The sequence below is a fragment of the Aristolochia californica genome, unplaced genomic scaffold (assembly GCF_029961685.1).
Source record: "Aristolochia californica isolate CCGP_79_NKW_82.1479 unplaced genomic scaffold, dmAriCali1.0.hap1 SCAF_3, whole genome shotgun sequence".
Taxonomy (NCBI): Eukaryota; Viridiplantae; Streptophyta; class Magnoliopsida; order Piperales; family Aristolochiaceae; genus Aristolochia; species Aristolochia californica.
The window spans coordinates 6,226,674-6,248,244 of NW_027181992.1; the positions used below are offsets into that span (position 1 = coordinate 6,226,674).

Consider the following 21,571-nt stretch of genomic DNA (forward strand, 5'->3'; position numbering starts at 1 on the left):
GTAATTGGTTAAACCAGTTCAGATTTTTTTTTTTTTTTTAAATCTTTCGGGGAGGTTCACTTTCATTTAGTCAAAGAGGGCGTAATGATGCCACAAAGCACCATATTCTTATACAGTGTCCTTTCTTCTTAAGACTGTAATAATGAATCCAATTGGTCCATAATGTGTTTGTTAAAAATGGTAATGAATCAAATGACCCCCACTAAGCAAATTCCTGATTGACTCATCACTCTTCAATGAGTAAACAAGTTGCTCCATTAGGCCTCTTACTGCTTCCCTCAGCAAAAGAACAGTCACTGTGAGCAAAGGGGAGATGAGGGTCGGCTCAACATGACAGAGCAGAAGAGTGCAACACGCGTCTCCATGGTCCTCACCTGTCAAAACTGAGAACCCAAAAGTATTTGTAAAAAGACAGCACATTAGTAGCTTATGAGAGTCCACCGTAAGGAACTCAGATTTTCTGGTGCCAGACACATATCCCAGATTGAATCAGCCAACAGTGGATAAACCTAATGCCTGAAATAAGAAATAATTTCTGTAAGGTATGATGCTTCTTCCTGTGGAGGTCTTCATCCTTCCTTAGCACTCCGGCCTAATTGAGATTTTGGACTTATTTACTAAACCACTTCACCAGAACTGGGCAAACTCCAACAAGAGCAAACAATAACTAATTTAGACGATTATGAAAAAATAAGAGCAATAGACCCACGAGTCTCACAAAATAACAATTAGAGGAACCAGTTGTTTAAAAATAATTTATACATACCATATGGGCTTAACCATGAATTATGGAACAAACATCTCTTCCTAGAAAATAAATAAATAAATACAAAATGAACATATCTACGCTTGTATCGTGTAATAAAAAAAAAAAAAAGGGCCTCAGTAGGCTTATAGTTACAACATGGACTTCAATCTTCATACTCAGTCTCTTCATCATCATCATTATTGTCCCCATATCTCCACCGGTCTTCTTCAACATTTTCCCGATCTTCCTCTGTTTCCTCACTATCTTCTTCATACACCTCTTTGCTAGGCCATGATTTCTTGGTAACATTCAGGTTTGCTGGAGCCAAATTGGAACTCTTCCTCCGTGCAATTTTAGAAGGCGGTATCATCTTGCTTAGGGCTTTGGGTTTTGCCCTCTTTGTGCTCCTCCCACTTCTACTACCTTTTCCCCCAACATAAGCATCTTGATCACTGGCTTCATCCATGTCGTGATCTGTATCGGGTGTAGGGGTCGGTTTGCCATTTTCTTCTGCATTATGACCAGGATGTTCTCTTCTTAAATGGAGGTTTAGCTTATACTCATGAATGTAGGATTTGCCACAGCCCTCATATGGACAGGCATAAGGCCGGTCAGACGTTGGTGTAGCATAAACAGCAGGAGTCTTTTGTGCTGAGTGCTGCTTCTCTGATGGTGGAGTGTGTTTCATGGTTTCAGTCATGATGTGCTGTCACATTCAAAAAAAAAAAAAAAATGCTTCAGACGTGAGCTGTTTTTCCCAGGAATGAATATAGTTTGATTCCTCCCAAATAAGGTAGTCATCAAGTTGATGTATCAGCTAAACTGCAGAGCAAGAAAGCTGTAGCAACTTAGAAATTTTAAGTTTCTAATGTTTTCAGCATCTAACTAATACTATAACCAAACACCTGAGCGTAATGCTATATTGACTTCACATAAAATCATAACCGTAATTGCAATGGGCATCTTAAAGCAACATTTCACATTGTATATCCTTCAGATGGAATCAGCAAAAGGGTATGCAGGTAAAAAGCTGCAGCCCTTTGCCTCAGACAACACGTGAAAAGTTATATAATGCCATTATCACTAATGTTTTTTTCCTCTAGAGGCTCAAATGGAATAGTCATTGTTATCATATCCTCTAGACCAGTTAGTTGATCAACAATGCAGAACTGTGGCAATAAAATGGGTCTCCAGAGCAGAAAATGTCAAACACTGACCTTTTGATGGTGTGCCTTGATGTGACTTTTTAATTTGTACTCGTGGGCGTATCTCTTTCTACAATCGTCATATGGGCAGATATGATAGTTCTCTTGAGAATGTGTTTTCATATGTGCTCTCAGGTTGAAATCCAGAGAAAATGCCTGCTTTTCCATGGCATCAAAGACAATCTGAGATAACGATTTCCAAGTGATATATTCAATGCTAATATAATGCCATAGAAAAACTGTGCAACATCATAAAAATTTGAAATGATGAACAACCAAATCAAAAGCCAACTCTAAAAATTATGAAGTGAATTACAAGACAATGATAACAAACATATGAAGTATTAAACACCAAATACAAACTGACATTATGGAAATAGAGAAATAAAAGAAAGACCACATTTATGCATGATTAATCTACCCTTCCCATATTTTCCCAGCTGGAAAGCTGAATCACGCAGGAGTTTCCAACAATTTGGTACCCTGCACATGAGCCAGTACATGCCATGTCACACACTGGTACATGCCTCTACAAATCATGATCCCACTGAAACTTTGGTATAGGTCCAATTATAAAGAAATAAGACAATCCAGGCAGACGCAGGATATAAAATAGCACATTAGAAGGGACACATCATGAAGAAGCACAATCTAGCTATAAGATATGAAGCAATAGAATAGATAAGAGATAAGTAGCAAGTTCAATAACACTGTTGTCAGAAACAAGCCCATATGGCATATTGATGCAGGTTCAACCGCACTTTGTTCCAAGTGAGGGGAGGAAGAAAAGGCTGAACCACATCTGCTCCTCCCTTGCCCCAACAATTGCATGGCAATGCAGGAGAGGGCAGGGCCCCTCCTAACTCATTAATTTGTTTCTTTATGTGTAACCTTATGCATAATGTCATCACAGTACAACAATGATTGAATGAGACATGCCACCTGTCCAGCTTGATGACTGGTCCAGTTCTAACAACATTGGAGACTATAGATAAAGGCAGGTGAACATGGTGAACCACATGAAGAACAGAATCACTAATGATCAAGTCACTGATTGATGTAGAGATGCAAGCTCAAGCTTACATGGATCAGCTTGACAGGTTCAAGCCCAAGAAAATGAACAAAAATGAAGACCAAAGCCCGTAGCGTTTAGAATATCTATTTTTTATTATTTTCTGTATACTTTTCGCATAATGGGTTTATGTCACTTTTAGCCATCATAAGTTTTGATAGTTAAATATATTTTGGTTCTTTTACATTTCTTAGCCTAAATATCTGTTTAGGGTTGCATTTGGGACATTCCATCAACTAGAAAGCAGAATTCTATCAGACATTTTTGGCTATTCATTTCTCTAGCAATCCCTTCAGGTTTCAAGTACAAAATCTTCATTTTCCCGACCAGGCACAATTTGTTCTCTGGGTTTTGCCATCCAAGAACAATAGAAACTGGTGCACATTTGCTGTTTACTCAGAAATCAAATTACCCAGCCCAATACATTCCTAGCAGTTGTGCTATCTTCTTCCAAGACATAAGAAAAATCCAAAAGATTGCCTCAACCTAGATTCTTCAGCAACAGATGCATGCTATTTTGGTTTGATTTCCTATGGAATCTTCAAAAAAATAAAAAGGTAGGAAAAAAGTTCTTGTCTCCAATTTTAAGCAAGCTTGCAAACTGGACAATGAACCAGGCTAATCATCCAAAGCATTTCAGAAAGTCACCATTTTATAGCCTCTCAACATATCCAGTTCAACAAGCCCATGCTGTGTATTTTGTCTTAAAATCACGGCATCTTTGTATACCTGCCAAAACACATGGAGTGGGAACCCATTGTCCAGCCCCAGAATCACATGAATCAAAAACACCTCCCATTGTTACAAATCATCTTGTGACTTAGAATTTGTTCACTTCCTTTTTTCACTCTTCACACTAAAAGTGACTAAAAAAATAAAATTACCCCAAAAATTTTACGCTTTTGAGAAATTTATAAATTTGACAAAGAACTGCAACAAATTTTTATAATAGCTACTCCACATTCCACCATGATTTATTTTACAAATTAAAATTAAAAAACTGACCATCAGTTCAAGCTATTGGATGAATCTAGGAGCACCAGAATGAAGGAAGCATAGAGGAAATGATTTTTTTTCTCATTGGATAACAATTCTTTCCAATAATTGACAGAGATTACTTTAAAAAGACAACAAAGTGCAAGCATTTTATAACTCATATTCACCAGCAATGTTTAAGAAAGACCCATAAAACACAGTATATGATACTTTCCCAATAAATGAATTAATTGAAATCATAAAAACGGTATAATGATAGAAGGACAACTCCTAATTATTACTTTCAGTGGAAAGGCCAATACCCAACCATTCTCTTAAAACACATGACAACAAAAAATTGGCAAAATTTACAGTCATTGAAACTATTACCTTCCCACAACCTTCATGAGGACATATAAATGATCTCTCTCCTGTATGAATCAGATGATGTCTTTTTAGCTTTGAACTATCCAAAAATTTCTGTGACAGAAAAGCAGAGCATGATCAGAAACCTCCTGCCAGATGCTCATAACATAACAACAGACCCAAATTCAAAACACAAGATATCCAAAACCACAATAGAAATAAAATCCAAACTGAATTTTTACATGGACTTTTCAAAGGAGGAGTGAGAAGTAGAGATGGGAACAGGTTGGATCAATCTGCTCCAGCCCCATGAACCTATCCAGCAAATCCATTCATGCAAAAAGCCGAAAACAGAGTTGGAAGTCCAACCTTCCCCTCTTACCACCAACCCATCCTTGAACCCTGTCCCATGCCGAGAAGCCTGGCAAATTCCAACAAACCCCATCAGGGACCCATCCCTGCCAGATCGCCACCAACCCCACACCACACCCAATCAATGCCCCTCATAAGCGGTCCCTCCAATTTTATTATGTTATTTTTGTTTTGCCTCTTCCTATTGACGTTTAAAGTGAGATAAGGGATACATTTGTAAAATAAACTATATACTTATATATACCTTGGTCAGGTCGAGTTTTATGCCAAACCATGTCTCTGCCCCAATCCCATGTGGATTTTTAAAGAGAAACTTATCCCCATCCCACAGGGTAAAATGAGAAACCCATCCCTGCCTCAAGCTGATCAGGTCATGGCAGGTTCCCTATATAACCTGCCCCATTGCCAACTCTAGCGAGAAGAATCCAAACGACCCCAAGTGAAGGTTAATGATCTACAAGGAATGTAAATTATCGAATTTTCCACATTGAAAAACGGAAACACCGCTTGACATTCTTAGTTGACCATTTTAACATATTCATATACTTAATATGATATAGTGATCAAAATCATCCTTTCTTCAGCATGAAAAAAAAAATTATTCCACGGCTCATGCAGCAATTAGCAATGACCAAATGAAAAAAGAGAAAACAGGGGCAGTGTCATGCCCTTGATTCATGCAATAACCAGCATTCCTGCCAGGGCACAGGGGTCCTAATGGAAAAATAAAAAACAAAGGACACATGGTGTTCCTCCATGTAAGTGTAACATGCTATAACACAAAATATTATGAAATTACCTAATCTCAAAATTGACTAGAAGTTACAAATTATCCTGTTTAACTCTAATTGTCTCTCTGAACATCTCTGAACTGGAAAGATTCATAGAGTCATGTCTCTACTGATCAAGAAATGTGCAAAAACAATATAGTTGTCAGGCCTACCTTCCCACAGCCTTCATAGGTGCAGATATATTGTCTCTCACCATGAATGTGAGAGTGCTTCCTCAAAGCCCCAGCATCAATAAAAGTTTTCCCACAGCCCTCGTAACTGCAAAGGAAAAGAACTTCAGTGGTTGGTTCAGGTTCCTGCTCTTCAGGCTCTGGATCTTTATATTTGTCTTTCAGGGCCTTCAGCATGTCCTCTGAATAAAATAATTGTAATGTGTAAGTTCAATCATATTGAGATTTTCTTTTAAGGAAAACATCAAGATTTTCTGTATATACAAAAAATAAATTTTGAGTGCATATCTTAACAGAAAACATCAAATTAGATAGGCAAGAACGATTCACCAAAGTTAGAAACACCTTCACTGCTTGCCTGAGATTAACCCTTTCTTTTTTTCTTCTTTTCTCCTAAATCTAATTACACATACACATACACGCAGATGATAGCCTTAGCCCAGGAGAGAGTTTTACCCCAGACCTCAAACTAGTAAACCTTCCTTATGAACATTGAGCCAAAGGCCCAATCCATCTCTTTCCAAAGTTATAGCCTAGAGATTAACTAATGCATTCTAATTACATATTACCAATTCATCTTTCTTCTAAAATCCTGCTTAAGACATATTTCTCCAAATTACCATGATCACTGAGATCCATGCCAAGAAAGAAGCAAGAGATCCATTATGAAGGCAGAATGATGCACCAACAGAACAAAAAAGAACACAAGTAACGGTGACCTAGATAAGCCTACTACTTTCATATTACATTTTTTATTTTAATTTAGTTCATTTTACTAGATCAAAACTACCAAATTAATGACAAAAAAACTCAGCAAACAAGAGCCAAATTCAGCAAATACAGTGCTACAAAATCAAAAGAGTGAAATTCTTTATTACACCAAAATACTTGATCAATACTATACCACACCTACATTAGACATTCTACTGAAAATACCAAACTATACATACAATGGACAGGGCTAAAAACTTAAGCCTGAGGCCGCAACTCATAGAAAGGAAACAATGCAAATATGATAGAGATCTGACAACCACAAAAGAACAAAAGAGAAAGAACAGCCAACAGTGAACCATGACAAATTTGGGTGAGGACATTGAAAAGCTTCAAACGAGTCATAGCCCAACGCGTTCATGACTTAAGTCTAGTATTTAGATTAAAGCTTTTCAAATTCTTCTCAGTAACCTCTCAGAAAGTGCGGGGGTATTCAGTAAGGTCAAAGGTAAACAAAACAACAAAGCATTAAGAAGTTAATTCCCGAAAGAGAAAGAAAAAAAGAAGATAAAATTTAAATAATCACGGTGATGAAGATCGATACATCCACTGGGTGAAAGACGAATCAGTAAACCGAAAACAAGAAAGAAAAGAACATACAAATAGATGAAGGATGAAGATAGTACCAGTGACCCATTTCAAAAGATAGCATTTGCCACCAGTTGCGGCGACCTCCTGAGGAACCCTAGACCATCACAACCGATGCTTCAATTAAAAAAAAAAAAAAAAAAAAAACTGGTGATAATGGAGAAAGGAAATTCCTTATGTTATCCAGGATCGAAGAGCAAAATAATTGAATAAAAATATGAATAGTATCAAAACAGGCAGAAAATGGGGATAAAAGATCTGACGATGTACCATTCTTTAAACCACTTCACTGCAGGAGCTTTGCTATTGAGAATTGGCCGTTTTTCGAAGAGAAGAGGATTTGTTGGATAATCCATCTCGCTAACTCCGTGGTTAGTTCTCTTTGGAGAGTAAAACTAGGGTTTAAGGAGGAAAAGGGTTGAGAGGAAAGTCAAGATTGAGAAGAAATAGGTAGGGAAGGAAAAAGAGAATCGACCTGGGAGGACAACGAAGCGTCTCTCTCGTCCCCCGCTGCAGCTTGCAGTCAGCACGCGTGAATTTCTGAGCGTGTGCATATGCTCATGTGGCGTTCGCGCCAATTCTGATTTCTCCTTTTTAATTTCTAAAGTCTATGGGACTTTAAAAATGAAAAATAACAATTAAAGTTTGATACTTTGAACTTGGTGACTATTTTTTAAAATATATAATTTTATTATTTAAACTTAATTCTTATATAATTAATAAAATAAGATTCATTTTTATTATTAAAATAATTATTAATGTGATTATTATAATAATACTCTACATACTTCTGAATCTTTAGAAATAATAAGGAAATTATTTATATGAAAATGATTTCAATAGTTTGAATATATTTGTCCTAAATTTAAACTATTATACAATTTTCAAACTACTAGGACATTTTCATTATTAAAAATAATAATTAAAGTTAATTTATGATACTTTAAACAATACATAGTTTATTATTATCTAAACATAACAATTCTATAATTAAAAAAATAAGATAAATTTTTATTATTAAAATATTTTTATTTTTATTATTATTATAGAATTTTCACATTTCTGAATCTTTTTTAATAAAAAGAAAATTGTTTTATGAAAATGATTTCAATAATTTGAACAGTTTTAAAATATTTGTCTTTAATTTAAACTACTATATAATTTTCAAACTCATGGTACATTTTTCATCATTAAAAATAATAATTAATAATGAGAATCTTTTTATAATAAATAATTTATTATTATTTAAACTTAACTATTGTAAGGTTAATTAAATAAGATAGATTTTATTATTAAACATAATTATTTGTGATTATTATAATATTTTTTCATATATCTGAATATTTTGTAATAATAAGGAAATTATTTATATGAAAAATAATTTTAATAAAAATTTTAAACTACTAGGGTTTAGGGTCTAGCTTGTCGTTGTGGTCCTACGGAATCGAACTTCTAAGATTGCTTTAGTAATGAGATATTAAAAACCTTCGAACGGCAAAGCAATAACACACCATCTCTTACTCTTGGTTTAAAATAATGAATTAACTACTACATAATTTCAAACTCATAGTAAATTGTGATTATGAAAAAAAGTTAAGTTAGAGAATCTTTTTATAATAATAAATTTATTATTTAAACTTAACTATTGTATAATTAATAAAATAAGATACATTTTTGTTATAGAATAATTATTATTTCTATTATTATAGTAATATTTGTTATATATTTGTATCTCTTGTAATAATAAGGAAATTATTTATAAGAAAATGATTTCAATAATTTGAATAGTTTGAATATATTTGTATAAAATTTAAATTATTATATAATTTTTAACAAATTGACATTTTCATTAATAAAATAATAAATAAATTTAATATATGATAGTTTTAAAATTGGTGTTTTTTGTTGCAATAAATAATTAATTATTATTATTTAAACTCAACTATTGTATAAGTAATCAAATAATATAAATTTATATTAATTAAAAAATATTACCTTGATTATTATAATAATATTTTGATATTTCTGAATCTTTTGTAATAATAAGGAAATCATTTAATTTATAAACTAAATTTATTTAAATATTCATTCAAAGATTCAGAAATGGCTCTATTGTTTATTGTTATGATATTCATTCAAAGTTTGGCTAATGACTATCATATATTTATTAAAAAAATTATTGGTTAATATGTTATCATTTTTATGATTATTTGTATTTTAAATTTATTCCTTATAACATTCTTTAGCCGTGCGCCTCTAATACATTCTTTACCCTAACCCTAATATTAACTTAAAGTGATTTATAAAGGAAAAGACTGCTCTATAGCTCTAACATATACAACTTATATCTTTATATATACAAGTCAAAAATTATGAAAATTGGATCATAGGTACTTCAAAGCTTCCTGAAATAAATGACACTCTTCTAATACAATCATAATATTGTACCTACCATTCAGTACATTTAATACTACACATCAAGCTAGAGTATATATATTAAATAGTTCGAGCCTGTTATAAAAAGTCTCAAACTCTTGCATGCCCAAAGCTTTAGTAAATACATCACCAATGATCAAATATAAGGAGTGTCAACTTCTTTCTTAATTATTACATCTCGAACGTAATGATAGTCCACCTCAATGTATTTGGTTCTTTAATAAAACACTGGGTTGTTAGCAATAATGATGGCAACCCGATTATCACAATACTTTGTCATTGGTACATGGACTTATACATTTAGCTCTTGCAACACTGATTTGACCCACTTTATTTCATTTACTGTATAGGTTATTGCCCTATATTCAACTTTAGTACTTGACCAGGCCACTTCATTCTATTTCTTATTTTTTCAACTGATTACGCTACCTCCCACAAGTACACAATAACCAGTAGTAAACTTTCTATCTATCTTAGAGTCTGCATAGTTAGCATCTGAGAAGTTTTCTATTCTCATATGATTGTGTGACTAAAAACTTAACCCTTTTTTTGTGACACTTTCAACCACCTCAATATTCTTTGAGGTACCAAAGTAGACCCTTGCCTGGGCATTCCATGGATTGGCATATTACACTAATCGGAAATGATATGTCTGGCCTCATGACAGTTGCATAGATCAACTTCCCAACTAATCTACGAAAAAGAGTTTTATCCTTGCTCATCATGAAGGTTATTTGTAACTTCCATGGGTGTCTCTACAAGTTTTGCACCAAGTAAATCATGATCCTAAAGTATACTAGTGACATTTTTTATTTTGTATCAATACAAATCCTGCTTCTGGCAACCTCTATCCTACCGGTGCAAAGGTTGGGGCATTGGAAAAGTCTCTTTGGCAGACCCACCATCAGCACATCCATCGCCACCTTCGTGCTGGGAGCTCCTGGCTCAAATAATAAAGTCGACATCCTTGATTCAAATTTTCTTGCCTCTTCCACCTCCATTACGAGTCCCTCTATCATGGACTCTTTTTCAGCCAATTTTGCCTCATGATCTTTTGCATTTTCCTTTTCAAGCTTTAGTGACTCCATCAATGAACATGTGTAGCTATCCAATTCATTACTTTCCCCAGTCTTTGATTCCTCATCACTTACATCATTCATCTCAGAATCGATCTTAGATCCACCATTGGAATCAGTCGAGTTTTTCCTGTATGCCAGTGCCCTGGCCTCCTAAGCCACTCTAAATGCTTCATTTCTTGCTTTAATCGCAAAGGAGAGTTCTTGTTTAACCACATTCAATTCTTTGCTCACAACCAGAAGCGCTTCTACATCTACAGCATGTTGCTTCTGATTGCTTCGAGCTCAAGTTGCCATGCTTGATCCCTCTTTTGAGCTGACTCTATAATTGCTTGTTCTAATTGGTTGGAATGAACTCTCTCCATTTCAAGTTTTCCTTCAGCTACTCTTTGCCCTAAAAGGACCTCACTAAGCTTCATGTTTGTTTTTTCTCCCACTTTCTTTATCACTTCAAGCTAGCCGAGCACAAACATGTTCCATGTTTCCTATCAACTGACGTTTGGGTCTGACATGCTTATCAATGTAATCAAAAGTTGTCAATCCATTGCAAGTATTGGATGTTTAGCAAGGCCAAACACCTTGCAGTACTAAACTAACAGCAAGTATGTGTTACTAAGGCGTAGTACATTTTAGTTCAGACATTCCAGATCCCACTATCCTGATCTGACGTGTCGCATGTTTTGCAAGTTTGGGTTGAACCTAATACCTCAAGTTTGGGTTGAACCTAATACCTCAAGCTTCAAAATCACTCATGCAACCATTGAGCTAAATACCCGATCAAAAGATGTTCCATTCAAAGTTAAGAAAACCAACTACCCAAAAACATGTTCCGTTAGATTTTAAATTATCTATATATTAGTTGTATTAGGTTGCATTATGTCAAAACTGTTCTTTGTATCTATCTTCTTTCAGCAGGTTCTCACCTTTCTGGGCTAAACTTTTGACTGTTGATTACATAGACTCAAAGTACTTTCTAATCCCTCGTGAGTCATGAATCCAAGATATCATGCTAAAAAGGGATTCTAGATGCTAAAAATAAGAATGTGGGTCCAATGCATTACATTAAAGACCCAAAACAGATAATGTAGAAATACAACACTCTTCCAGCTCATGTTCGCCTCTATTGGTTATAAACATCAGATAAAAACCCCAAGACATCATTCTCTTATTCTGACACCGACAACTATCTCTTATTCTGATACCATTTCAACAATTCCATTTCTTCTCCTGTCTTCTTCACATAATGAAACAAATCAGGGCAATTTCACACAATTCATTTGAGTCAAGACTGATGTAGAGTTGGATGACCCATTCACAAATAATCCAAATTCAAGGATCCAATCAAGCATGATAATCTTCATCCCAAAGTGAATGAGAAGGGCTCAACAATGTTGTATTCCATTTTCATCTAATATGTGACAAATTTCCAACTCACCCTAGCAAGGTCCCTAAGCAGAGCAAGTGCACTTTGCCGTATGTCAGCAGCATCATCCAGACAGCATTGCAAGAGCAGGTCCCTCAGATCACTAGGTGCAACCTATCATAACAATATTAATAACCAGATCAGGGTTAGCAGCATAAGTATTTAAATTTGCGTGAAGTAAAAACATGAACCACAGCCTATGAGAAAAGTACCAGTCTCTCTATCCCACTACCAAGACCTTCTGCAAGTCCAAAGATCAAATTCAAACAGCAGACAATGAATTCTTTATCATACTGAACTCTAGCAGAAATAGGATCCACCTGCATAGAGAGAAACGGTTACCACGTGAACAATATAATCAGAAAAAAGGCCAATAAAAAAAAGTATCAGAAAAGAGACAAATTTTGAATAATTATCTCTTTCTGTTCATGGATACATAATATGTTAATCCATAAGCATCGCAAAAACAAAAAATTTGAATGCAAATAGCGCATTGTGATCGCAACCCAAACCATAACCTACCCATTCTTTCATTTGAAAAATTCATGTGTTGTGATGGTAACAATAAAAAATTAAATAACAATTAAAACAGTGATGGGATGGGTTTAAGCCTTGGAAGCAAAAACCTGAATTGACTAATATACTTGTTACATTTTAAAAACAAAAAAGAAGCAAAATCAGGAAGCAAGCTTTGTGGGACTTGAATCAACCTCACTGTGTCAACCCATAGGGCTTAACATTTTGATATTAACCATGGTGTAATAAATTCAATAAGACCTTAAGATTAGAATGGGTTTTAGTTGATTGACAAGTTTACAAATGCAAAGTTATAAGAGGATTTTGAAATGGTCGCACTGTGACATGTTTTTGAATTGAAGAACAAGTAGCGCTTTTCATCATGATACTATGGTAATAAAGATTGAGTCAACAAGCAGCATCCCATGCATAGACAGTCTCAAGCACCTTTGCCAACAGCTGGGTACTGATAAGATTGATGTACCTCTGGAAAACAGATTCAGCAAACTGAGAAAATCCAGGATCTACAACATCATAAATCTTTAAAAGATCAAATATTTTGGTGCTCTATGAGCATTAGTGGTAAAAGAAACAATCAATTTATATGAGAAAGCTGATCAAGAAGCATAAAGAATTTTCACCACTGCAGCGCGCAATGGAGACTTGAACAACTCGTGACACCACATTATCCATTTGTGGTGACCATTAAATATGGAAGATTGTGACTGGTTCAAGGGAAAGCCCACTCTGCTATAAAGCCCTTTGTCAAAAGGCAAATGAATTTTATCAAAAAGAAGAAGAGGGATATAATAAATGTAAAACCTTCACAGGAGGACAAAGGCAACAAGAGGGGAGGTAAGGGGGCTTGAGAAAGAAAAGTAAAACCAAACCAGAACAACACCAAACGGGTCATTTTACCTAGCAGCCCCTCGCGAGCAAGAGAATGAGCCAACAAGTTGGATGAACTAATGGTGTATAAACCAAAATTGTCACACATCACAGCATTCTCCTTATCTAAGAAAAGTTTACATCAAGAACAAACGTAAATAACTTTTAATCAAGCAACCAACTTCTGAATCTCTGATAAAATCATGAAGGAAAACTGCTTCCCTACCCTCTCCTTCTTCATGTTCATTTTGTACTCCTAACACATAATAAAATCCAGCATAAACCATGCATTTATTGAAGAAGGCAATAAAAATCTTGTTTTGTGGGCTTGCTGTAATAAAGCATCACCTTTCACCAAAAAAAAAAAAAAAAAAAAAAGACAATAAAAATAATCAACACCACAAACATACCACAGGAAATGGTGAGAGGTTTCGATTGGAAGAAAAAACAATCATATGAAAGCAGTGTTGTCAGACCCAACCTAGCCATCGACCCAGGTGGCCAGGTCAGATTCAACTGGTTCAACTGAAAAAAACAAAAATGGTGTTTCAACAAGAGGTGCAACCAGCAATGGCATTAGATATAAGAAAACAAGTAAAAAAAAAAAAAAATTAAGAAATCAAAAACAATAAAGAGGAGGGACCTCAACGTGCATGTAGTGGAGGAAAATGCGAAGGGAAGGGATGGACCTGACAACGGCTAGCCAATACAACCCAACAGACCGATCTGTTAGGTGCGGAAAGCTACCGCCTACAAGAGTGGACGGAACCACTCTGACACCCACCCCGCCCATTCTTGACCGCCTCTCACGGGATATGAACGCAGGACGTGGCGTGCCCAACTCTGATACCATGACAACGATTAGCCAATACAACCCAACAGACTGATCAGTTAGGTGCGGAAAGCTACCGCCTACAAGAGTGGACGGAACCACTCTGACAGGACCCACCTCCCACTGCTCTGTTTCAGGGTTGGAGAAGGGAAGAGGTTAGGTGAAGGGCATGCCATCAGATCAGTTCATGTGGTTCATGTAGTTGAATCACTCAAACTGACCAATTCAAATGGTTTTATTCCCTCCCCCAGGTTTTTTTTTTTGAAGGGACAGGATCCGGACACTAGATGGGTCCCGGTTCAACCCGCGAGTATGATCCAACTCTGATAAGATTGTAAGCAATTAATTTTAAAACATCCCTGAATTTATTACTTTATGAAAGGTAAACAACAAATTAATCTCGGATATACCTGTGCTATAAATGTAAAGCACTCAAGCAATGGAAAGAGATCCTTGTCAGAATTTGAAAGTTGTTGCCACTTTGCAATGAGAGGAGGCATCAAGATGTCATGATATTTGGGCTGAAAATTATCAGAATGGGTATAAGTATCCAGAGATCGATGCTAAATTACATGAAATTTCAGAAAAACAAATGTGGATCTTATAAGAAAGGAACAAAAAAAAGGCTAACAAATATTACTGCAACACTGCACCTCCCATCATGTAACCAAAATGAAAAGAAACAAATTTTCAAAAAGAACATGCAGTGGAGAAGGTAAGGTACCTCATTAAGCTCTCCACCAACTGCGTCTGCCAAAGTACCAATAGCATCATACACAATGTGGAGATTCCTCTTTTGAGAGCAAAAAAGTGGCAAAGATGAATACAAGAAATGGCTGAGAAATGACACAGCAAAAACTACGTTGACAAAAAAACACCTGGTACCTCCCAAAGGCACACAAGAGATGTTGCAAAATAATTCTAGACGTGGAGCCAATTCTTCTGCAGCTTCCTGTAATGAAAACAAAAGAATGAATGCTCCAAGAGGTAAAGCTAGAAAAATAACAATCAAGTCATTAGTGAATTAGACAAAAAGAACCTCTACAAGTTTAGCAAATGCAGAACATGCAGCTTCCTAGACTTGCTTGTTTGTGTCAAGTATTCTACTAAGGAGTCCCATAAGAACTTTATCAAATTGTTCATGACCTTTAGGATGATGAATGGCTTACACAAGAGAGATTAACAGTATCATAACAGAAATCCAACATACATAATCTGTAGGATAAAGATTAGAGTTACACCTCAACTACAAACTTTCTGTAGCGTGAAATTGTCCAACAAGTGATGCTCCGTATCAGAGGGAACTTATCGTCCAAAAGAGGAATAAGAAATGCATAGAAGTATTCTTTCCCATCAAACAATTTGCAAGGAAAAGTGATGACACAACAAAGCCACAAAGAATAAAGAGAAAAATAACGATCTTACTTCGAATAAAAAGAAATCGAACATTACCAGCTTAAGCTAACTCGCAAAAAGAAGCAAGAGTACCTTTTTAGTTTATGATTATATATATCCTGCACCATATTAAAAACCACTATGTACAATTCTATTCTTTAGTCTTTTACTATATGGTCAACCATAATTTGCAATACTAGGAAGAGGAGAAAACAGGTTTAGGAATCCAGTTCCAAGACATCACCTCAGGCAAATGAGGGTACAGGCCATTTATACAACCCTCTCCCACTGCCCCAAATGCTAAAACAGCTGCTTCCCCCTCCTAATTCAAATCAAAACACACATAACAAGATTTTTGTATCACTTTTAATTTGGAGAAAAATCAATAAAACACAACAAGATTTAAGTATCACATGTAACATGGAGAAATTTTTTTCTGAAAATTTATACGATCAATACTCCACATCTACCAGACAAGAAGTAACGTGACAAATCAAACCAATACATCAAGAGCCCTCTGAAACAGAAACTGGTAATAAACCTAAAGCAATGAAATATTTACCTGAATTAAAGGCACTAAAGTTGGAAGAATCTCATCCCCAAATACATTTGACAGGAGATCCAGGACAGCTGCACTACATTTCCTTAAATTCCATACATTGATAATATCAACATCCTGAACAATTAATGAACAATTAAAATTGACAAAAACTATCATTATGTGCAAAAGAAACTAAAAGTTCTATCAACTGTAGACAAGTGAGCTCACATCTTCTTCTGTATTATCAGTTCCGTGAAACCGAGACGCATTAAACCTAGGTTTAATATCCTGTAGCAGAATCAGTAAAACCCCAGAAGAAGTTCCAAGTTGAGCAAATGCTTAGAGAGAGCCCTTCAATTTCCAAGGACAATCACCTCCGACTCAGCTTAAGTCTGATAGGCGATTCAACTTGCCTGATCTGACTAAGGTTTTCATGGAGCCTTTCAAGCACCCAATGACACCAAAGCATGCCTTTCAAATAAAAAAGAGCAGAAGACAAAGCTACTGCAAGTGGGCTCCACTTGCAAGAAATGTTAGTCAATTACACTCATCAAGAATTATTCTGTAAGTGGGCTCCACTTGCAAGAAATGTTAGTCAATTACACTCATCAAGAATTATTCTGTAATATCTTTGTTCCTTTTTTATAATTGAAGACTTAGCAGTGATGTAATACTTAAAACCTGTGGCTGGAGCCACAAGATTTAACAGGGGAAACCATAGAGAAAAGGGTTTAAGCAGATCATACAAGTGATCATATATAACAAAGTCCAGGCATGAGGCAACTCAAAGATAAGACGTTCACATAAACAGGAGATACCTGGCATAGCTAATTTACACAAGACAGACTTATGGATTCGAAAATGGTTGGAGGAGAGACACAGAAGAGGCTCAACTCAGAGGAACAGGGCCTGGGTAGTCCTTACTCCCACTTACACTTTGTTTCATTTAAAGATCTCATTTTCTCTGCAATTGATCATTATCCAAGACTAAGAGAAGTATAGTCATTCATTCATTTGGCTCTGATTTTCATCTCATCTTGACACGCAGCTCAGATCTAACCATTTCTCAAAACAGTAAACAGGTTCAAAAATAAAGAAAAATTAACCAGGGTCTGTAGAACATAGCAGACAGTAAAACGGCCAGCATAGTGCAGATCTGAAATATCTCAACTAAAATGTACAACGCCTTAGTAACACGTACTAGATGTAGGTTTTGTACTGCGAGGTGTCTGGCCTCCCTAAACATCTGAAACTTGCAATGGACTGGCAACTTTTGGTTACATTGATAAGCCTATCAAACCCAGACGTCTGCATGTATCAAGTCCAGCAAGGGATCCCTCAGAAATGCGAATAGAACGAAACAGTTGATAGGAAACAAGGAAAAATAATTTGCAACGTGAAGTGCTATTTGATATATTTCCAAAAAGAATACATTGTGTTATCTGTTTGTTGTTTTGTACACTGTATCAAAACTACTAAAGATAGAATAAAAAAATAAAATCGTCTGCACTGTACATGAGGAAGCTCAAGATTGACAAGAATATTGTTAAGCACCTAGCCAATACTATCCAAAAAACTGACCTGGTAGGAACGGAAGGCATAGGTACTTAACCCCAGGACCATAACGGTACACCCCGCCCTCCCGTGCCGACGACCACGGCGGCCTTAACACAGCATCGGGGACCGGGTCAGGAGCCCATACTCCCTTACGGCGCCCCGCCAAGGGCGTGCGGTCCACCTGCGCATGCGGGGACTCGAAGTCGGGACGTACGCCTGCTCTAGTACCAAATGTTAAACATCTAGCCAATATTATCCAAAAGATTAGCCTGTTAGGAGCGGAAGGCATAGGTACTTAACCCGAGGACCATAACAAGTATTTAAATATCCATTACCCTTCATTCTGCATCGGCACACTTTTCCTATATTGAGTCCCGGCCTCAGCATCATTGTTCCTGTAAATTGCAAAATCCAACAAATACAGAAAATTAGTTTTCCTTTCTTTGAGGGAAATTAATTCTTGGCGAAAAAAAGAAAAAACAAAAAGGCAAATGGCCGCTTGATGAGAGTTTCGTGCAGAAAAAATGCTTCCCGTTTCCGCTTTTCTCAAACCTCTCTTGCAAAACTTAGGGCCTTGAAAGAACCCCCAGATCCGACCCTCTATGAGGGAAAGATTGTTTACGAAGACTCCTTCGTGCGGAACTTGTTTACCAGGGCTCCCGTTTCAATAAAACGTAATTCAACTTAAACAACGAATTCTTAGGTTGCTTGAAATGTCTAATATGTTGTAGTTCTTCGAAATTTTGTCGAGAATAACAAAAAAAAAAAAAAAAAAAAAAGATAAAATCCCAGTCGAAGTCATTTGCAAACCTAAAATGAATTCGAAAAAAGGATGGGAGGAAGCGAATGACTCAAGATGAACAAAAATAAAAGAAGAAAAACATCTATAACCTCTTGTTGTTGACGTCAGTAAGACCGTCGGTGGACGCCATCTCTGATAGTTGTACTTGTAAGCGATCTTTCCTTTCATCGACTTCACGTCTGCGGAAGAAAACGCAAAAGAACCCACAAGGTTGCCTGTCTGAGAGCGGGAAGGTTTTTGTATTTATGAGAAGGATCAAAACAATTCAAAGCGAAGAGCCATTGGCCGTTCACACGTGTCCTCCATTAAGATCGGATGTGAGACCTTAAATAAGTTCACGCCGGACCCCACGCGGCCACCAGCCAATATTCTCATTGGAGCCCACCCATGTGGGTCCAATTGGCTAAAGAAAACGCGTCTCTCCGTAATCTCATGCAAGGCTATTTATGTTTTTGTATACCATCTCTATGAACGTCAAGAGTGCGCATCCGAGCCTTTCAGCCGTGGTCATTGATCACAAAAGGTCACGTAAGGTCCAAGATCAAAGGGGCTAAAATGGAATCCTCTGAGGCCCAGTGGAAGCCCATTGCATGGAAACTTTTGGACCTCATAATCCACGACCTGGTTAGTGAATGTAGGTTGGATGGGCTCATGTACACATATGAATCACATGATACACACTCAAGATTAGGTCAAGAGAACCTCTCAATGTCGTCCTAGAATTGTAAACTGAATTCAAGTGAACCACATTGATCACAGGAAAGATAATATACGGTTAGTACACTTTTATAATGAATATGAAAAGTGAAAGTGAATTACTTAAAAATACACTCAATAGAAATACTTTTTTATGTAAGCATGTATAATGGAAAATATAGTAGAAAATAGAGAATGAGTTATTCTTAAAATACTTTGATAGATTTAAATTTATTAAGATATTTTTATTTAATTTTTTAATTAACAAAATAAGCTAAATAATTTCAAATTTTAAAATAAATATTATTTTAATTTAATATAAAATAACATACCTAAACAAAAATAATTACTTTTATAATATCTAGATACCTAATCAAATTCTAACTTTTACAATATCTTAGTTATAGCTCTTAAATTAATAGTTTAATATAATTTAAAAATCATTAAGATAAAATAAAATAGATATAAGTTTCGTCTAAATTAATACAATAATTAAAAATTAAAATTAAATTATTAATTTACGTAAATATAAAAAAATATAAATCACTTTCATAAATTAACATGTTTGGCAATCCTTGCCACCATTCACCTGCCAGGACCAAAGCGATCGTACAAGGTCATAAAGGACGTGCCACACTAGCAGACGGGATGAAAGATCTATATTAAGATGAGACACTAAGCCCCTGTGACCCATCTTATATTAAGTGAGTTGTAGAAGAAAAAACTCTTCTACCCCTCTTAACATATACACCCTGCATCTGAAACTGATAGAAATTGTACCGTAGGTACTACTACTAAGCTTCCTGAAACTGAAGACACTCTGCTAAATATAATTAGAATATTATGAAATAACCAAACTATCCTTCAGTATAGTTAACAGTACGAAACATTCCTTAGAGACCATCTGTAGTTGAGGACATAACATAAATAACATACTGAAACGACGATCACCATCGTCTGCCTGATTTCTACAAGCCATTGATCTTTTTTTCAATAGATGGTTTAGGGAACTATATAAACCTGCACTTCATCCAGAAAGAAACTCATTCCGAATAAACTTATGCAACGGCTTGAAGACCACTTAAAAACAAAACTGATAGAAACAAAGACAAAATTATGCAACTTATAACAGTAGTTGAACTTTTTTTAAATTTATCCGTGCGGAATAGAATCAGTAATATACATAAAAGTGAAAAAATAAACTAACACATAATCAGACTACTCTCATTTCTATATACCTACAACACTGACTCAGCTGCCAGGTAAAACATAAACAAACATTAATTCATAATTGACCAAAAATACTAGGAAAAGCACCCTCACTTGTCATTTTTTTTTTAGTGTGCTGCTAATAATGAATCTTCAAAATCGAATCAACCTCTGTTTCCTCACCCTCCCCCCTCCCCTCAAAAACCTAAAAAAGAAACCGCAATAGCCCCAACAAAATCAGTGAAAATTGAGAAGAAAAAAAAAAAGGGTCATCCACTGATACAAATAAAAGAAAAAACTGAATCACTATCGAAAAGAAAAAAGATCCCCCCCCCCCCCCTCCTCAAATAAAATTACTTGTGAATAATACAAACAAACACGACATTGGACTGGACCAACCCAATGAACCTGAAAAAATGTAACCCTGCACAATCTTTTGCAGAAACGGTGGACATATGTTGCTTCAAGTTCACAGAGAAAGAACTTCCACGCTATGCTCCAAAGGAGTTTACGGGTATTGCATAGTTTCATTTCCGCATGCTTCAAACCAAACACCCACCGTCATCAGAGCCGCAAGATGCAAATATAAACAACTTGGTAGCACCTTTATAAGCACCCCTACAAGGGCAACTAACTAGATGACTTGATATTTTGATAACAATTTCTCCTTCACTAGTGGCTCCAATGCTGACATGCATTGCTCCCAAGCTCCATTCTGAAGCATCTGTTTTGAAAATCAACACTGTCATCTATTGCACTCCACCATATCAATGCTTGTACTATTTTATCGTGTCAAAGAAAAAAAAGTTACTTAACAGGACAGATGTTATAAAAAATTTGACATGACACTGGAAACCTATAAGGTCCAGGTGGAGCATTGGTCACAATCCTTATCAGGATCCCAACCTTTTGGTAGACCATTCAGCTGCACCAAACCCCATCATACCTACTTTATCTAGATTTGATATAGTGGATCAAGAAGGAACTCCCTAGATGCAACTCAATTTTCACAAGCTGAGATTCGTCAATACCTGCTTATAACCATTTAAAACCTGGCATACTTCATTGTACAGATCCTCACTCCTTATTTCCTGATAATTCATAAAAAATCAGTAAGTGAAGAACTATAAGCAATTCGGAGT

The 21,571-nt window shown here is 35.8% G+C and overlaps 4 protein-coding genes and 2 long non-coding RNA genes across 7 annotated transcripts in view; all 6 read right to left on the bottom strand.

Moving 5' to 3' along the window:
- Positions 1 to 711: 711 nt before the first annotated feature.
- LOC137959964 (zinc finger transcription factor YY1-like) lies at positions 712 to 7,527 on the bottom strand. Its single transcript, XM_068807400.1, has 6 exons — positions 7,329 to 7,527; positions 7,097 to 7,155; positions 5,682 to 5,881; positions 4,391 to 4,480; positions 1,966 to 2,109; positions 712 to 1,454 (listed from the first exon to the last, which is right to left on the bottom strand). Exons 1-6 carry the CDS (start codon positions 7,412 to 7,414, stop codon positions 912 to 914), a joined length of 1,122 nt encoding a protein of 373 aa, XP_068663501.1. The 5' UTR covers positions 7,415 to 7,527; the 3' UTR covers positions 712 to 911.
- Positions 7,528 to 11,725: 4,198 nt separating this feature from the next.
- Positions 11,726 to 14,250, bottom strand: LOC137958697 (transportin-1-like). The gene is made up of 6 exons (XM_068805792.1): positions 14,145 to 14,250; positions 13,428 to 13,523; positions 12,957 to 13,033; positions 12,206 to 12,313; positions 12,006 to 12,107; positions 11,726 to 11,801 (listed from the first exon to the last, which is right to left on the bottom strand). Exons 1-6 carry the CDS (start codon positions 14,248 to 14,250, stop codon positions 11,754 to 11,756), a joined length of 537 nt encoding a protein of 178 aa, XP_068661893.1. The 3' UTR covers positions 11,726 to 11,753.
- Positions 14,251 to 14,645: 395 nt separating this feature from the next.
- Positions 14,646 to 15,172, bottom strand: LOC137958428 (uncharacterized). The gene is made up of 3 exons (XR_011113983.1): positions 15,115 to 15,172; positions 14,954 to 15,022; positions 14,646 to 14,750 (listed from the first exon to the last, which is right to left on the bottom strand). It is a non-coding gene; the product is annotated as an uncharacterized lncRNA (long non-coding RNA).
- A 648-nt stretch (positions 15,173 to 15,820) lies between these two features.
- LOC137958698 (transportin-1-like) lies at positions 15,821 to 17,788 on the bottom strand. Its single transcript, XM_068805793.1, has 4 exons — positions 17,747 to 17,788; positions 16,394 to 16,453; positions 16,187 to 16,300; positions 15,821 to 15,946 (listed from the first exon to the last, which is right to left on the bottom strand). The coding sequence occupies exons 1-4, from the start codon at positions 17,786 to 17,788 to the stop codon at positions 15,821 to 15,823; spliced, it is 342 nt and encodes a 113-aa protein (XP_068661894.1).
- A 96-nt stretch (positions 17,789 to 17,884) lies between these two features.
- LOC137958865 (uncharacterized) lies at positions 17,885 to 18,701 on the bottom strand. The gene is made up of 3 exons (XR_011114017.1): positions 18,614 to 18,701; positions 18,058 to 18,117; positions 17,885 to 17,964 (listed from the first exon to the last, which is right to left on the bottom strand). It is a non-coding gene; the product is annotated as an uncharacterized lncRNA (long non-coding RNA).
- A 1,810-nt stretch (positions 18,702 to 20,511) lies between these two features.
- LOC137958739 (transportin-1-like) overlaps positions 20,512 to 21,571 on the bottom strand; it is a 35,074-nt gene continuing 34,014 nt past the window's right edge. For both annotated transcript variants that reach the window (XM_068805840.1, XM_068805839.1), the window contains 2 exons: positions 21,461 to 21,520; positions 20,512 to 21,153 (listed from right to left, as the gene is read on the bottom strand). In XM_068805840.1, the coding sequence (XP_068661941.1) occupies positions 21,064 to 21,153; positions 21,461 to 21,520 (150 nt within the window). In that variant the 3' untranslated portion in view covers positions 20,512 to 21,063. The remainder of the gene's footprint in view (positions 21,154 to 21,460; positions 21,521 to 21,571) is intronic.